General features: G+C 37.8%; 1 protein-coding gene across 2 annotated transcripts in view; it reads right to left on the bottom strand.

The window, feature by feature from the left end:
* Positions 1-16,306, bottom strand: part of LOC132165568 (Small GTP-binding protein) — a 35,381-nt gene that overhangs the window by 1,135 nt on the left and 17,940 nt on the right. The window contains exons 7-21 of one of the 2 annotated variants that reach the window (XM_059576190.2): positions 14,638-14,682; positions 14,442-14,542; positions 11,887-11,983; positions 11,573-11,644; positions 7,381-7,535; positions 7,220-7,277; positions 6,074-6,154; positions 5,839-5,925; positions 4,907-4,978; positions 4,648-4,782; positions 4,414-4,487; positions 3,614-3,701; positions 3,298-3,375; positions 2,159-2,234; positions 174-214 (exon numbers count right to left, since the gene is read on the bottom strand). In XM_059576190.2, coding sequence (XP_059432173.2) covers positions 174-214; positions 2,159-2,234; positions 3,298-3,375; positions 3,614-3,701; positions 4,414-4,487; positions 4,648-4,782; positions 4,907-4,978; positions 5,839-5,925; positions 6,074-6,154; positions 7,220-7,277; positions 7,381-7,535; positions 11,573-11,644; positions 11,887-11,983; positions 14,442-14,542; positions 14,638-14,682 — 1,260 coding nt within the window. The remainder of the gene's footprint in view (positions 1-173; positions 215-2,158; positions 2,235-3,297; positions 3,376-3,613; positions 3,702-4,413; positions 4,488-4,647; positions 4,783-4,906; positions 4,979-5,838; positions 5,926-6,073; positions 6,155-7,219; positions 7,278-7,380; positions 7,536-11,572; positions 11,645-11,886; positions 11,984-14,441; positions 14,543-14,637; positions 14,683-16,306) is intronic. The other variant, XM_059576191.2, reaches the window with a different exon arrangement.

The following is a 16,306-nucleotide window of genomic DNA, read 5'->3' as shown; positions in this document are numbered from 1 at the left end:
CTTTCAGGTCAAGGGACTAACATGATTAAAATCCATTCACAGTTGTTACTCATCAAAGGGCCACTTGTTACATCTACAATACGATAATATGCTTCATGATGTTCTTACAGCCTTGCAACATCAACACAAATATAATTTGCTAACAAATCCAATACTTCTGGCAAGTGCAGCACCTGTTTTTTAAGCAGTTTCTTTTTCCTTGTAATATCCCCACCTACAAGAATTAAAGAGAAAGAAAAATATTAATGTAAATGAAGGAATAAACATCACTCACATCAAGGGGACAAAAAGAAGGAAAGAGTTAACCCAGAAAATTTAAAAATCTATTTATTTGAAAAAGATTGTATGAGGACGAGGAACCCCTCCATGAAAGAATGTATGAAACTAAAAGATGATGGAAAGAAATGTTAGAAGAGTTAGGGTTTGAGTCATTAGGGTTTTGGGGGTATTTTAGTCTTTATGGTATTTCCCTAATCCTATATAATAGGATGCCTGTATTAGGTTAACATAAGTTGAATAATATAATAGCCTCCGCCTTTTGTGTCTAAGCCGTTCATACAAACTATAACATGGTATCAGAGCCCAGGTTTACCAACAAGTGTCAGTCCAATAGTTCACGGGAGAAACGGGTTGTCGTTGCTCCGACCTAGGCCCGATGTGTGAGGGGAAGATTGTTGGGGTTATCCCACATCGGTTGTGGAAGGGGCTGGTGATCACTTTATAAGTGTAAGGGAAAACCTCACCTCTTGAGCTAGCTTTTGGGGTTGAGATAGGCCCAAGACCACCCAACACTGGTATCAGAGCTTGTTTCGATTCTTGAGTAGTTTAGTTTTCAACTTGGTGGCCGCACTGCCCGTGTGGGCTAACCCACACGGGCAGTACCTTCAAAGAGCTCCGTAGAGCTGTTTTGTTCTTGTTTTAGGGTGACCGAAACTCCTTCCGGTGAAAAAAAATATATATATATTTTGTTTGTTTTTGATGTTCTGTGATGCTGGCCGGATGGTTCTGTGGTGGTTTTCTATCTTGTCTGAAGTGGCCGGAGTATTCTGTGGTGGCCGGAAAAGTTGCAGCGGCCATCGGGAAAAAAAAAAAAAAAAAATTTCCAACGATTTGATGTTTTTGGCGTTGAAACGTTACTGTGTTGCCCTCTATTGATTCTGTAGTTGCTGTTGTTGAAGTGGTCGGAGTGTTCTGTCTTCAAGTTCCGGCGAGTCTCCGGCAAAGGTCCGGCAAGCCTCCAGTGACTGTTTCTGTTCTGTTTTTCAGTGTTTTTCTTGTGTTTTTAGGTACTGCCGGCCAGTTCTGTGTGTTTCCGGCCAGTTTTGAAGCCCCGACGAAGTTCTGGCATATTTCCAGCAAAGCTCCAGCAAAGTTTTTTGTTTTTCCAGTATCTGTTTTCCGGCGAATCTTGTTGGTTAATCATGTGAAAATTTGTTGTTTGTTTGTTGTTTGTGATTGATGTATCCGACCGGCCTTGGATTCTCCGGCGAGAACCGATCAAGTGATCGATGCATCCGACCGGCCTTGGTGTTTTACGGCGAGAACCAATCCCAAGATCGATGTATCCGACTAGCCTTGGATTCTCCGGCAAGAACTGATCAAGTGATCGTTGCATCCGACCGGCCTTGGTGTTTTTCGGCGAGAACCGATCAAATGGTTGTTCAAGTTACCAACGAGTTTTCGACCGGCGTTGAAGTTTTATATAATTAACTTGTGTGGTCCAAGCAGTTCCAGCTTGAGGGGGAGTGTTAGAATATGTTTTCTAGTTGTTTTTCGTTTACTTGTAGCTTCCAAGCTGGATTCATATGATGTATATGCTCCAACTTGAGGGGGAGTGTTAGAAGAGTTAGGGTTTGAGTCATTAGGGTTTTGGGGGTATTTTAGTCTTTATGGTATTTCCCTAATCCTATATAATAGGATGCCTGTATTAGGTTAACATAAGTTGAATAATATAATAGCCTCCGCCTTTTGTGTCTAAACCGTTCATACAAACTATAACAAGAAAAAAGGAATTGCGCTTCTCCAGAATTACATCTGACAGCTATATACCATGTGACAAAAAATCTATTTACATTGAACAAGTATATGCACAGAAGCTCCTTCCTGTGCAGGCTTCAGAAATAACTGCACGTTCTTAAGAGGAAGATTCTAATCTTACCATAGCATTTAGATAAAACATCCTTCCTAATAGCTGATAAAGATTCACTAGCAATCACTTTTGCACCTATGCATGCCTGTCATGGATATAGTACACAAAGTTGCAACCGAGTTAGCATAACCAGAAGAATCAGAGTTAAGTAGAAAATTGAATACTTCGCATTCTCTCAAGTAGCACTAGTACACAGCACAAAAGCTCATGATTTTCTAATCAGAAATCCCATATGAGCCTTAATTTTAATGTAATGGTTAAATATAAATGTATCTGTGATTTGATAACAAAAAATAGGGACCAAATAAGATATTTTAAGTTACTCAACGAGCAAGCTTCTGCAAATTATTTACTCAGTCTAGATGTCAACAACAAGAATATCAACAACAACAGTAAAATAAACCAGCAAACACTTTTGACTTCCTAATCCTAAATTCCAAAACGCTAATTTAATTTTCTAAGTCCAAAACCTAATTTTAGACATACAACCCTATTAGCTCCTCACTGGTTTTGCATTAGAAAGTTTCTCCTAGAATCTTAAAAGGAAAAAGGTCAAGTTACCAAATGTTAAGTTTTCAATATCAGTCTCCAATTCCCACAAGAGGAGTTCTTGATAGCCCTCCCCTCTTGACCTACAACATTACTACTCAAAGAATTTAAGCTGTTAAAAGAAAATGGCTTTCAGTTTTGAATTCAAAACACACAAAATGCTAGAAAAAACACATGCATCCATATTTATTTGAATACGTGTCTCTGTCTGTATATTCAAATGTATGTATATATGAGAATGTAAGTAACATGTTTCAGACACTTGTATGCACTATTTAAATGGAAATACCGAGTAGTTACATCATGGTCACTAGTTTTTCTCTTTCATTCTCTCTTTTTCCATTTTCTATTTATGACATATAAATCACAAAAATCATTGTCCGGAAAATTTTGCAAATCACATATCAAAATGTTCTAATCTATGTAGAAATAAGGAAAAAATAAGTAGAAGGAATTTTTTGTGGTCAGTTCATGTTGCACATTGAGGACCACATTTAAGCAGTTTTGTCAAGAACAAAACAGTAAATAGTATCATACTGCAGCTTTTGCATTACTTAAAATCCTGTGGCAAAACTACAAAATAAGCATATGGATCTTACTTGAATGGGTATTTTAAACATTTGTCTGGGTATAAGCTCCTTCAGCTTTTGCGTCAAAGCTCTACCCACAGCATATGCCTGAAAAAAAGGCAGCTTGGGTTGATGCAATAACAATAAGACCTTTGTCAATGTTAAATATTGATACATATACAGTTTCCAGCTAAGACTTTACATGGTCTGACAAGGAGATAATATATAAATAAGTGATATGCTAACGTCACAACACGCACACACGCCCGCACGCACATACTAACACTTTGTTTAAAAATTTAAAGTGACTACCACGATGAACATGAGTTGAACAGAAGTTCATTACCTTATCTCTGTGCACAATAGTTGCCAATGGTTCCACATGATCACCATTAATCTGAATGTCAAGTTTTAATAATTCACTTTCCTTGTACCTGGGAATCAAAAAGTGAGAATTAATAGTAAGTTATCACATAAATATAATCAGTCTTGCAAAATAGTAAAACACATACTAAGATCATCCACTAAGACAGAAAGGGATATTTGAGATGCTTAATTTTAGAAAGAAAAAAAAAAACATTCATTTCACAAAACAAAAAGCATCCTAGCACACACAATATAAGTATTCCAGTCTTATCAATAAAACTGTCTTCTTTTCTCTAATAAAGGAAGAACTGTTGAACAACTGCATAGGAAATAACTTTGCAATTTGCACAGGATGATCACTAGTGCTGAATGAATGCCATATCTGGTTATATGATAAGGTATCACGCATCAAATGCAAACCTTTATCCAGTTTGATATTAGTACAAAGAAAGCAACAGAGGGAAAAAGAAATTAAAATGGCTTTCCATCACTGGTGAAATTAGAAGTTCCTTTCTGAAGCCTGTCAATGAAACTCCTTTAATATAAAAAAGTTTAGCTCCTCTTTCAACCTGTTCTAATGAACAATGCCAGCTGTATAATTCAGCAACCAAAATATTGCATACATTTTGAATGATTGGCTGAGTAAACAAGTCAACTTTAAAGTGGATTTGTTGTGCGAAGAGTGTGCTATAACCATATAAATTTATAGAAGATCATCAAGAAGCTATACATTCAATCCCATATAAATTCATAGAGTGAAATTTTTTAACATGTATTTACCCGAGAAAGGTATATTCCATGCTAGCATAACCCTTACTTCTGGACTTCAGCTGGTCAAAGAAATCACCAACCATCTGTCATATAAAGATATCAAGACGATTAAGGTTTGAAAAACAAAAAAAAAAAATAGAGCAAAATGTAACAGGGCAACATAAGAAAAACCAACATTAACAAAACAGAGTCATACAAGGGAGTTGATCAAGGCAAGTTGACAGCAATAAAGCAAAAGGTTACCTCTGCGAGAGGTAATTCATAGGTGATGGATGCTCTATTCTCTGTAATATATTTCATTTCTTTAAACACTCCCCTTCTGTCTTGAGCGAGCTCCATAAGTGGACCAATATAGTCTTTTGGCGTAAGCATCTCAATCTGTAAGTATTATTTCAAAATGAAATAACATTTAATTTGGCAAGCCAAAAAAAAAACGTTTTATCTTGATTCATATAACATTTACATTAAGCAATATATATCTCAAGGTACAAGAAATAATAACCTTAACATATGGCTCCTCAATAGACCTCCTTTTTCCAGGTTCAGGAAGTAAACATGGATTTGAGCACTCGACCTTTAAGAATATCGAGATTGAAACATAGCTATGAGATGAAGATGACATCTATTTTAAACAAAGAAGGTTTATTTGCATATAGGGAATGTAGAATCAATCAATTTGCCATCAGAAAATATGGATATCAGATCAAAGAAAAGAAGTAAAGGGATGTAAGCATTTGCACAAAGGAATGGCACCCAAATCACTAGGATAAAACATTTGTAACTGTGTAACAAGTCCATGATGTGGATGCATAAACTGAAGATGACACTGAAAGTATATCCCAAAATTTCAACACTTATCTGTCCAGCCTTATTTTACCAATAATGATTGATTTTATAAAATGGACAAACATCATGGGATAAATTAAATAAAAAGGACAAGAATCTTAGTTGGACAAAGTTGGGGCCAATGGAAGAGCAACCACAACAAAATCGAACATGAAAATAATTACACACAAACATGCACATACAAATAACACTAAAGAAAACACAAACGAATGAGAACACATGATACTCATACTGACATCCTAAATGCAGACCTGAAACTGTCCCCATTATGTTGCACCTGAGTGTTCCCCGGCCACATAAATATATTGATAAGGTTAGAGTGGGCTAAGTTGTGATAACAAGGCACCCATACTAAAACCCTATAAATGCATGTCTTACAGATCAATGATGCAGATATTATTTTTGCCAACGAAAATGAGAGATATGTTTCCACTTGATCAAAATTTTGAGTTTCCCTTGTCCCTCAAAGTTAGAACCATATGCATAGATGGCAGTTTACTAAGAGATAAAATACTGACATCCATCTCAAATTCTTGAAATGTACAAATCAAAGCAAATGCATTGAGTTTAGGATCAAGAAGAAATTACAGTATCACCATTTACACAATTCACTCTATATACAACACTTGGAGCTGTAGTTATCAGGTTCAAATTGTATTCCCTCTCAAGCCTCTCCTGTAAACACAGAAAATAGGTAAGGGTAAATAAAAGACTCCAAAAGTTCAGACACATTTTAAAGTATTGTAAAAAACAGTAGACACTTCATAGCCCCCCCGCCCCAAAAAAAGAAAAAAAAAATCAGACAATTGAAAAGAAAGCAAACCTGAACTATTTCCATGTGGAGAAGACCCAAGAACCCACATCTAAAGCCAAAACCCATGGCACTTGAGGTCTCTGGCTCAAACTGCAAAAACAGTATTGAAAAAACAGTTCTTTAATTTAGTTTATCAATATCAGCTCAGTCTATCAATGTGTTCCAGAATCACGAGCTACTTACTAAATAAAGAATAAGGATGAATAGTTTGATAATTATGTAAACCTTGGGACAGCCCTAGTTGCATCTCAAACAATAAAAGCACCTAAAACGTAATCATAAAGAACGAGACCACTATTCATAATTAAATGTTTAAGAAAAAATTAAAATTACATTTTTTAGAGGGTGAGAAACACAGAAAGTACAAGGAAAAAAGAAAGAAAGTGCAAAATGCAGCTTAATTTTTAATCATTTTAATTAAACCCAATGTTTTCAAAGAGCACATTGTCCAACAAAGCATGAATCACTTTATTCATAGGTACATATTGTCAAGATTCCGCTCAAATCACAGGTTCTCTACATTTCAATCCCTTTTTTTTTTTTCCTGGGCACATTTCAATCCTTTTATAAAAATCCAATTTATGAAACAAAGCTTTTATTGAAATTTATGTTGAAAATTAAATAGTGATTGAAATAAATGAATGCCATACTAAAACTTCAAAAGTTACATCTGACATGGGTACTTCACTGTGATTAGTAAGTGTCCAAGCAAGTATTTTAGAGGTACTCTTTTTAACTTTCTTCAGGTTTCAAGAATTTCAGACTCAAATTCATAGTATGTAAGTTTCAACATTTTTTTAAGACATAGAGATATACCATTGAAGCATCTTAGACAACTCCTTCATCTTATGAGACTCATTATGTCAAAGATGAGCGCCTAGTATCTTAATGAAAAAGCAGATTTTTTTAATCATGAAGTTCATACAATTTCTTAAGATCTGCTTTTCATGTTCTTTACCATTGTTTTTTAGTGGCTAATCATTTTTACCATGCATAAATTAGGTGCAAGTACTGGAAATTTGAGTCTTTTTGCATCACGGCTTGGCTAATAAACTTCAACATATATTTTTACATAATCATATAACATACATTTAGTGGCCAAAAACTTAAAACAGAAGTGCTCCATTTTTATAGCATATTAGTCATGTACTGCACCTTCAATGCAGCATCGTTAAGTTGCAGTTTCTCAAGTGCATCACGTAACTCAGGAAACCTGGCAACAGAAAGGATGAAATTGGATGACGCTAGAGACACCAGAGCACAAAGTTCCATCCTAGAATTCAGAAAACCAATGATAACAAGTAATTGATCAATACTGGTCTGCATCAACAGGAAACAGGCCGCAGAACACCATAGGAGTGGCTTCCTCATATCCAGGCAGTGATTTTTCTGCCTTTCTACTGTAGTGCGTAATTGTGTCACCCACCCTAGCATCGGCCACTGATCTTATAGAAGCTGAAAGATAGCCTACCTGAAACGGTAGGCTAATACATAGTTAAACAGATATATCAAGAAATTTCTACAGCATCAGCAAACAATATTTTCATATGGAAACTAAGAACCATTGCTTTGAAAATACTCCAGGCAAGAAGGTTGAAGCTTCAATGAAGGAATATAAGATAAATCTCTTGTCATTAGTTTTTCTATTATTCTTTTACTTTTAATAGTGATAAAGTTTGTATGGACAGTTTAGACACAAAAGGTGGAGGCTATTAATATTATTTAACTTATACAACTTACGTTAACCTAATACAAGCATCCTATTATATAGGATTAGGAAAATACCATAAAGACTAAATCACTCCCAAAACCCTAGTGACTCAAACCCTAATTCTTCTAACGCTCTCCCTCAAGCTAGAGCATATACATCATATGAATCCAGCTTGGAAGATACACGCAAATGAAAAACAACTAGAAAAACATACTTTAACACTCCCCCTCAAGTTGGAATAGCTCGGAGTATACAAAACAAACACAATACAAATAATAAGATAATTAAATAAAACTTCAACGCCGGTCAAACACTTGTTGGAAACTTGAACAACCATTTGATTGGTTTTCGCTGCAAAACACCAAGGCTGGTCGGATTCAAAGATCAATAACCAACTTGGGATCGGTTCTCACCGCAAAACACCAAGGCCGGTCGGTTACATCGATCACGAACAACCAACAACAAACACATGATTAACCAACAAGTTTCGCCGGAAACAGCTACTGACAAAAAAAAAACCCTTCGCCGGAACTTCGCCGTAGACTCACTGGAAAATGCAAAAACTCGCTGGAGATAAACAGAATAGGCCGGCTACAAACAGAACACGCCGGAGACACAAAATAAAGTCGAAAAACTGTAGAAAAGTGAAACTGAGCAGTCGCAGAAGCTTCGCCAGAGGCTGACTGGAGCGTCGCCGGAACTCGCCGGAGAAGACAGAATTTTCCGGCCACTCCAAAAACAACAATAGAATGAAACGATGAACACAGATCATTGTTTCAACAACACAAAAATCAAACGGCCAGAGCCTTTTTTTTTCTTTTTCTTTTTTTCCAGTGACCATTGCAACTTCACCGGCCACCACATAACACACTGGCCACCACAGAACACGCCGGCCACTACAGACAACACCGACAACCACTACAGAACAGGTCGGCCACCATCACATAACACCAAAAAAAAAAACAAACAAAATACCTTTTTTCACTGGAAGGTATTCCGGTCACCACAAAACACAACAAAATTGCTCTATGTAGCTCTACGAGGGTACTGCCTGTGTGGCCATTAAGCCCACATGGGCGGTACTACCAACCGAAAAAAAAAAAAAAAAACTCGACAAAACAACACAAATATAGCGGAAAAACATTATTACAAACAAAGGGCCAAGGATTCAAACCCTAAGGCTTTGATACCATGATAAAGTTTGTATGGACGGTTTAGACACAAAAGGTGGAGGCTATTATATTATTCAACTTATACAACTTATGTTAACCTAATACAAGCATCCTATTATATAGGATTAGGAAAATACCATAAAGACTAAACTACCCGCAAAACCCTAATGACTCAAACTCTAATTCTTTTAACAAATAGTAAATTGCATTTCTCCACCCTAAACTATGAGGTTGGTTGCTATGTGTCCCTAAACTTTAATTTTGAGCAATCTAAACTATGGAGTCGATTAGTTAAACTTAAATTCACATTCTTATCATATTTATTTAATTACTTATTTTTAATTCATTGAAAATCGCAAAGGGGCATAACCCTAGTACACAGGAAGTATACAAAGAAAGGCCCTACTAAAGGCAAAAAGAGGAACATAAAGATAAAAATTGAGACATGGTTGAAATCTTAGACACACTACAAGCATCGGTCCAATGGAACAATGTTTGAATAAGCAACTTTTTGAGCTCTTCCATTGACCTTTCTTGATCTTCAAAACATCTTGTGTTCCGCTCTCGCCAAATAATCCACATGAGACACAATGGTGCTATTCTCCACACCACCTTAGCTGAAATATTACCACGCTGACCACACCAACACACTAACAAATCTGCCACCCCTCCAGACGTAACCCATGTGACATTAATAAGAGTAAGTACTACACTCCATAATGCTCGTGCCACGTCACAATGAATGAGAAGATGGTTGATAGACTTACCACTTTGCCTACACATGCAACACTATCCCACCACAATGATACCTCTTTTACGCAAGTTGTCCAAAGTTGAAATCTTTCCTAGAGTTGCCGTCCACACAAAGAAACTGGCACGCAATGGAACTTTGACTTTCCATATACTCCTCCACGGGAAAGAGGAAGTTTCTGTTCCCGAAGAAGAAAACATGCGAAAAAAAAGACTTTACCTCAAAGATATTTCGTTTGGAAGGATTCCACAACATGCAGTCCGTCACTCCCATATGCCTACGAAAAGCATATAGCTTCCCAAAGAACACAATCACCACATCTACCTCCCAATCTTGGGCAGCTCGTAAGAAAGGACATTCCACTGTATGCTGCCATTGTACAGTTGCATATGATCTTTAACCCATGCATATGATCTTTAACCCATGCCTCCTTATTGCTAGCTATTCGAAATAATTCAGGAAAAGCTTCCTTCAAGGGCTGATTCCCACACCAATTATCATACCAAAACCTAATATGGGAGCCATCACCGATTCCGAAATTGACAAATCTCGAGAAAGCTTCCCATTCTCTCCAAATATGCTTCCACACTCCCATTCTTGTGTTTCCACATTCTTATCATATTATTACATGACTAAGTGCTTATTTTTTACTTATTACATTTCTATCATTATGTGATATTCATATGGAAATTAAGCTTAAATATGATGAAAATAAAGCAAACTTTAACAATGGGGGACATTACAACTTATCACACAGATTAGGGGATTTATAGCTCATAGTTCAGGGTTGAAAAGTACAATTTACCCTACTTTTAAATATTCAATCAAGCCATAAACGGATATTAACAAAGAGAAGAGAGTACGTGATGTTCACTCAGATTTGGTTTTTTTCCCAGTGGACCTATCAACTGCAAACATTTCTAATTTTACCTTCCAATTCTCTTTAGATTGAGGCCCAAGCTTTCTTAACCCTAAATCACCTCTCAAAAGGTGTACAAACCTTCTTCTATCCCATTAAACGACACTTAGCTCTTCACCAAAACCTTCAATAAGAAATCTTTAAGAAACCTCTTCTAAAATGTGCCACTGAGGCAGGAATAGTATAATATATATAAATATATATATATATATATATATATATATATAGGTTGGAGACTAATACGTGACTCTTAAGCAATGTTGCCTCTCCCAACAGGTAAAGTTTCTTCCACCCTGGGAGATTAACTGCCTTCAAAACAAGGAAATAATAGATTCTACAAGGTCTTAAATGTTGCTCTTGACGGTAAACGCAAATAGAACATCTAAAGGGGGCCCAAGCTTAAAAGCTAAAACCATCATGAGACAAAACACATCCCCCATTACATCCACGGGAACCAATTCACTTTTCCCTGACACTATGCTAGGTAGTGTAGGACAAAGAGGGAAGGAGAAGAGGAAGAAGGGGTAAGGGAAGTCCATCTTTGTGACAACTAGGGTGTGCACTATCCACATGTACACAATGTCCTGAAAGAACTTTTTGTAATTGGAGCTCTTTGTACCTTCTTTACCAAATTGTTTTAGCCTCAATTGTCTTTATTGCATGAGTTCTGACTCATAAACTGGAGGTGCAAGTGAATTAGCCAAGAATCATGTTTATAGAATCTATAAATATTAAAATGGAAATCTGGAGAGATTATTTTGGACAAAAAAATAATTCCACTACTGACCTAGTTTTCCCTTGAAAGTCAATATAGGATTATTTTCTGTTTCAAACTTCTTTAGTGCATAAAGTATCTCCTCACTGCAGTGTGTGTGTGTGTGTGTGTGTGTGAGAGAGAGAGAGAGAGAGAGAGAGATCATACTAAGAACCAAATTATTGAGATGTATGACTTTACCTCCCCGGCAAACAGTTTTCCAACTTGCAACTGATTGGGAGATAAAACTCCAATTTCATCAGCAAAATAATCCTGTAGTTTAATGAATAAATGGTATAAAAGTTAGCACAAAGGATGGCAGAATTATACTTGAAGAGACAGAAGGAAAACAAAAACAACTCACAATCAATTAACACTGCTCTTAATAAAATTCAGTATAGTATATTGAATAAGCAGGCAGCAGTATATAAATCAATGCATACATATCTCAAATCAGCAGGTAATTCCATTAAAGTAAAATCTGATGGGAGGAAGAACAAGAACAAGTACTTTACCTTCCCACTGGCCATAAAATAAATTCGGTCACCTTTCTTTACAGTCCCATCAATGACTCGAAAATATACTATAACGCCTCTGTATGGATCATAGTAACTGCATAAAGATTCAGGAAAGTAAAAGATATTACTTGTGGGAAATGTGCCGTTCCTTTCAAAAACTAATGGATAATTAGTATCAATGTGAAGAATATAATTAGCTTCAACAAGCACGACTGATAAAATAAAAGGAAACTTTAAGTTCTCAGGGAGTGGATTGTCTACATTGAATTCAATGTAAACATCTGCTCTGGAAACTGAAGCTTTCATTTAGGCTCCATTTACTTCGACGTAAAATGGTTTCCAGAAAATGATTTCCGTATTTTACGGTATTTACTTCGACGTAAAATAGTGGTCAACGAAAAATATTTTTCTTTTGACCGAAAATTCTTCTTTAATTTTTGGAAAATGGTTTACGGTTTTGAAAACCGTAAACCATTTTCCAACTATGAGCATCTCATTCTTAAATTGATGGACCTTGCCAAGACCCGCCCAGAACCTCGCTGGGACTTGACCGGGACCTACCCGGGACTTGACCGGAACCCGCCAGGGACCTGCCCAGGACCTGACCAAGACCCACCCGAGACTTGCCCAGTACCTGCTCGGGACCTGACCGAGACCCTCCCGGGACTTGACCGGGACCTGCCCGGGACTCGACTGGGACCCGCCAGGGACCTGCCCGAGACTTGACCAGGACCCGTCCGGGACTTGCGACCCCGGTGGGACCTACTCGAGACTTGCCCAGGACCCTCCGAGACTTGACCGGGACCCGCCCGAGATCTGCCTGAGACTTGACCGGGACCCACCCGGGACCTGCCTGAGACTTGACTGGGATCCGCCCGAGACTTGACCGGGATTCGCCCGGGACCTGACCAGGACCCGCCCGAGACTTAACCGAGACCCGCCCAGGACTTGCCTAGGACCCCGCCGAGACCCACCCGAGACTTGACCGGACCTGCCCAAGACCCGCCCGAGACTTGCCCGGTCGGATCCTAGTCAAGTCCCATGCAGGTCCCGGCGAGGTCCCAAGCAAGTCGTGGGCGGGTCCCGGTCAAGTCCCGACGGGTCCCAAGCAGATTTTGGTCAAGTCCCGACGGGGTCCCGGGTAAGTCCCGGAAGGGTTCCGGGCAAGTCCCAAGCAGGTCCCGGTCAAGTCCCAGAGGGGTCCCAGGCAAGTCCTGGGCGGGTCCTGGCGGGGTCCCGCAAGTCCCGGGCAGGTCCTGATCAAGTCCCGGTCAAGTCCTAAGCGGATCCCGGCGGGGTCCCAGGCAAATCCCGGGCAGGTCCCGAACAAGTCCCGGGTAGGTCCCGGTTAAGTTCAAGCAGAGTCCCGGGTAGGTCCCTGCAGGGTCTCGAACAATTCCCATGCAAGTCCTAGCGGGGACCTTATTGGAAAAAATATATATAAAAAAAGATATTAAAAAAAATATTATTTTCCGTGTGCAAGGTAAACGCCGTAAAATGTTTTCAACGGAAAATATTTTCAAGGAAAATAGCTTTCCTGAAAATATTTTACGAAGGAAACCATTTTACGTCGAAGTAAACGGGGCCTTAGTGCAAATTCCTAAGCTGAGAGAGGGTTTTGCACAGATAAATCACAATTAAGTGTACTTCTAACTGCCCATACTTTTAGCAAAATTATTTACAGACTAATAAATTGTTTCCCATTTAGAGGATGATGTACCTATCTACCCAACATATATAGTTCCTGTGTGTGAAATGGACAATAGTGCAAACAAAGAGGAAAATTTAAAGAAAAATGTAAAATATAGGAAATCTATCAAATGTAAAACAATTTATGTAAAACCATGACTAAGATCACTATTTTTATTTTTGTTTAAAAAAATAAACCGTATATGATATATTAGTATGACGACAACAAATTTTCTACAAACTAGTTGGAGATTGAAATGTTCATGGCAGTAGAAAACAGAGAGACTGGTTTGGTGATATCACTATTCTGGAGATGAGCACCCATGTTTACAACTTCAGATAGTTCACCTAAGGCTCCAAGCCATTGGATGCAAAAGTTCAATAGTGCCAACTCGGCTCAACTCACGTCAACTCAGGTAGTCTTAATCCATCTAATTGGGGTTGGTGACATGGATTTATACACCACTCGGCCTTATCTAGGGCAAGCCATATGAAAAAGAAAGAGCGAATGCCTTAGTCACAATCTTTTATGCAAGGGAATTGCATCTCTTTTGTTTGAAAGATGTAACAGTTTTAAAAATCGTTAACTTAGAAAACATTATCGAACATATTAAATTCAATAAATTCAAGAAACGTAAACTTATTCTAACTTGTATGCTATTCATTTGCAAACTATATACCCGTGCTAGAATTCAAAATAGCAAAATTGATAATTACAATTGAAGAGGGTAGAAAAATGTACTGGTATCATTCAGGCATACACAATAGAGACAAATATGAATATATAGAGGTAAGAAATGACAACAGCATAATGAAATGGAGTTGATTGCCATTGAAAAGATGTGATTGAGTCAAATATGCACCTGTCAAATATTAAAGCCCTCAATGGCCTTTCAGAAGTATCCTTGGGTGGGGGAATCCGTTCAACAATCGCATTGAGAATTTCAGTTATACCAATTCCCTCCTACAAAAGAGAAGGAATGACAATACTACTACTTTCCATGAGGTACAGACTTATGCCATGTGTTCACTATAAAGATAAAATTAACGAAAACTGACCTTAGCAGAGCAGAATATGGCACTGCTACAATCTAACCCAACAACCTACATTAAAAAAGTATAGAACCAGTTATGAATTTTCTTTTCTGATAAATAATTCATTTCATTAATGAGCGCAGAGGGGTACAACCCTAGTACATATAATGTATACAAAGAAAGTCCTCACATGCTAAAAGAAGAACAAAAATCCACAAATTCATAACAGTTAGAAAATTGATAGTTATTATATGCTACAGTCCAACTAAAAAGCAATTTGACCAGGGTATTTTTGAGCTCTTCCCTTGTCTTCTCACGATCTTCAAAACATCTAGCATTCTACTATCTCCATATACTCCACATTAAACTCAATGGGTCTATCCTCCACACATCTAGAATTGAGCGTCTACCCACTTGACCTCGCCGACAATCTAACACTTGTACCACCCTCGCAGGCATAACCCAAAATACTTTGAATAGGGTAAAGATCGCACTCCATAATTCTCTTGCTACTTCGCAATGGAGTAAAAGATGATCAATAAATTCCCTGCTTCTCCTACACATGCAACACCATTCACCACTATAACTCTTCTCTTCTCAGATTATCTAATGTCAAAATCTTTCCTATGAGCTGCTGTCTACACAAAAAAGCTCACTTTTTTTCTTTTTTTTTTTTTTTCTGATAGGTAATATCAATTTATATAAAAGCGCACAGGGGCGCAATCCATGTACACATGAAGTATACAATAGAGCCCATATATGCAATAGCTATTAAGCTGAAAATGAAGAACATAAAGGGACTTTAACTTTCCAAACACTCCTCCAAGGAAAAGAAAAACCCCCCCGAAGTAGATAACTCATGAAAAAAACAACCTCACCTCAAATTTCTTCCTCTTTGAAGGAATCAACCGAATATAATCCTCACTTCCTTGTCTCCATCTGAATGAATATAACACACCAAAAAATGCAAGCACCAAATCTACCTCCCAATCTTGTACAGCTCTAACAAAAGACACATTCTATTGAATAACCCCATTGGAAGACATCACATTGTCCACAACCCACGCCTCCTTACAACTTGCAATACTAAATAGCTCCGGAAAAGCTTCCTTCAATAGTTGATCCCCACACCAAGCATCATGCCAAAACCGAATCTAAGATTCATCGTCCACTTCATATCTAATATATCTCAAGAAAACATCCCACCCCCTCATAATATGTTTCCACACTCCAAACACCAAAAGGCGCCACTACCTCCTTGGAACATGAACCACCACTCAAACTATCATATTTTGCTTCCACAACCACCAGCCACAGTGTCTCCCTCTCCGTAGCATAACGTTATAACCATTTACCCAACAACGCTTGATTAAACTTAATCAAATTTCTAACACCCAAACCACCATATTACATAGGAGAACAAATGGTCAACCATTTCAATAGATGGAATTTAAAGTCCTCATTGATACCTCCCTATGAAAAATCTCTTTACATTTTCTCAATCCTATTCGCCACACTCAGAGGAATAGGAAACAAAGATAGATAATAAGCGGGTAAAATAGATAGTGTACTTTTGATCAACATCAACCTCCCTCCCTTCGACAAATAAAGCCTCTTCCAACCCGCCAATCACCTTTCCATTTTTTCTACAATACCATTCCATATTGTAACTAACTTATATGGCGCCCCCAAA

This window comes from Corylus avellana, chromosome 11 (assembly GCF_965113065.1).
Source record: "Corylus avellana chromosome 11, dhCorAvel1.hap1.2, whole genome shotgun sequence".
Lineage (NCBI taxonomy): Eukaryota > Viridiplantae > Streptophyta > Magnoliopsida > Fagales > Betulaceae > Corylus > Corylus avellana.
Note: the sequence above shows the minus strand (reverse complement) of the source record. Positions and strands in the feature narration are given on the sequence as shown.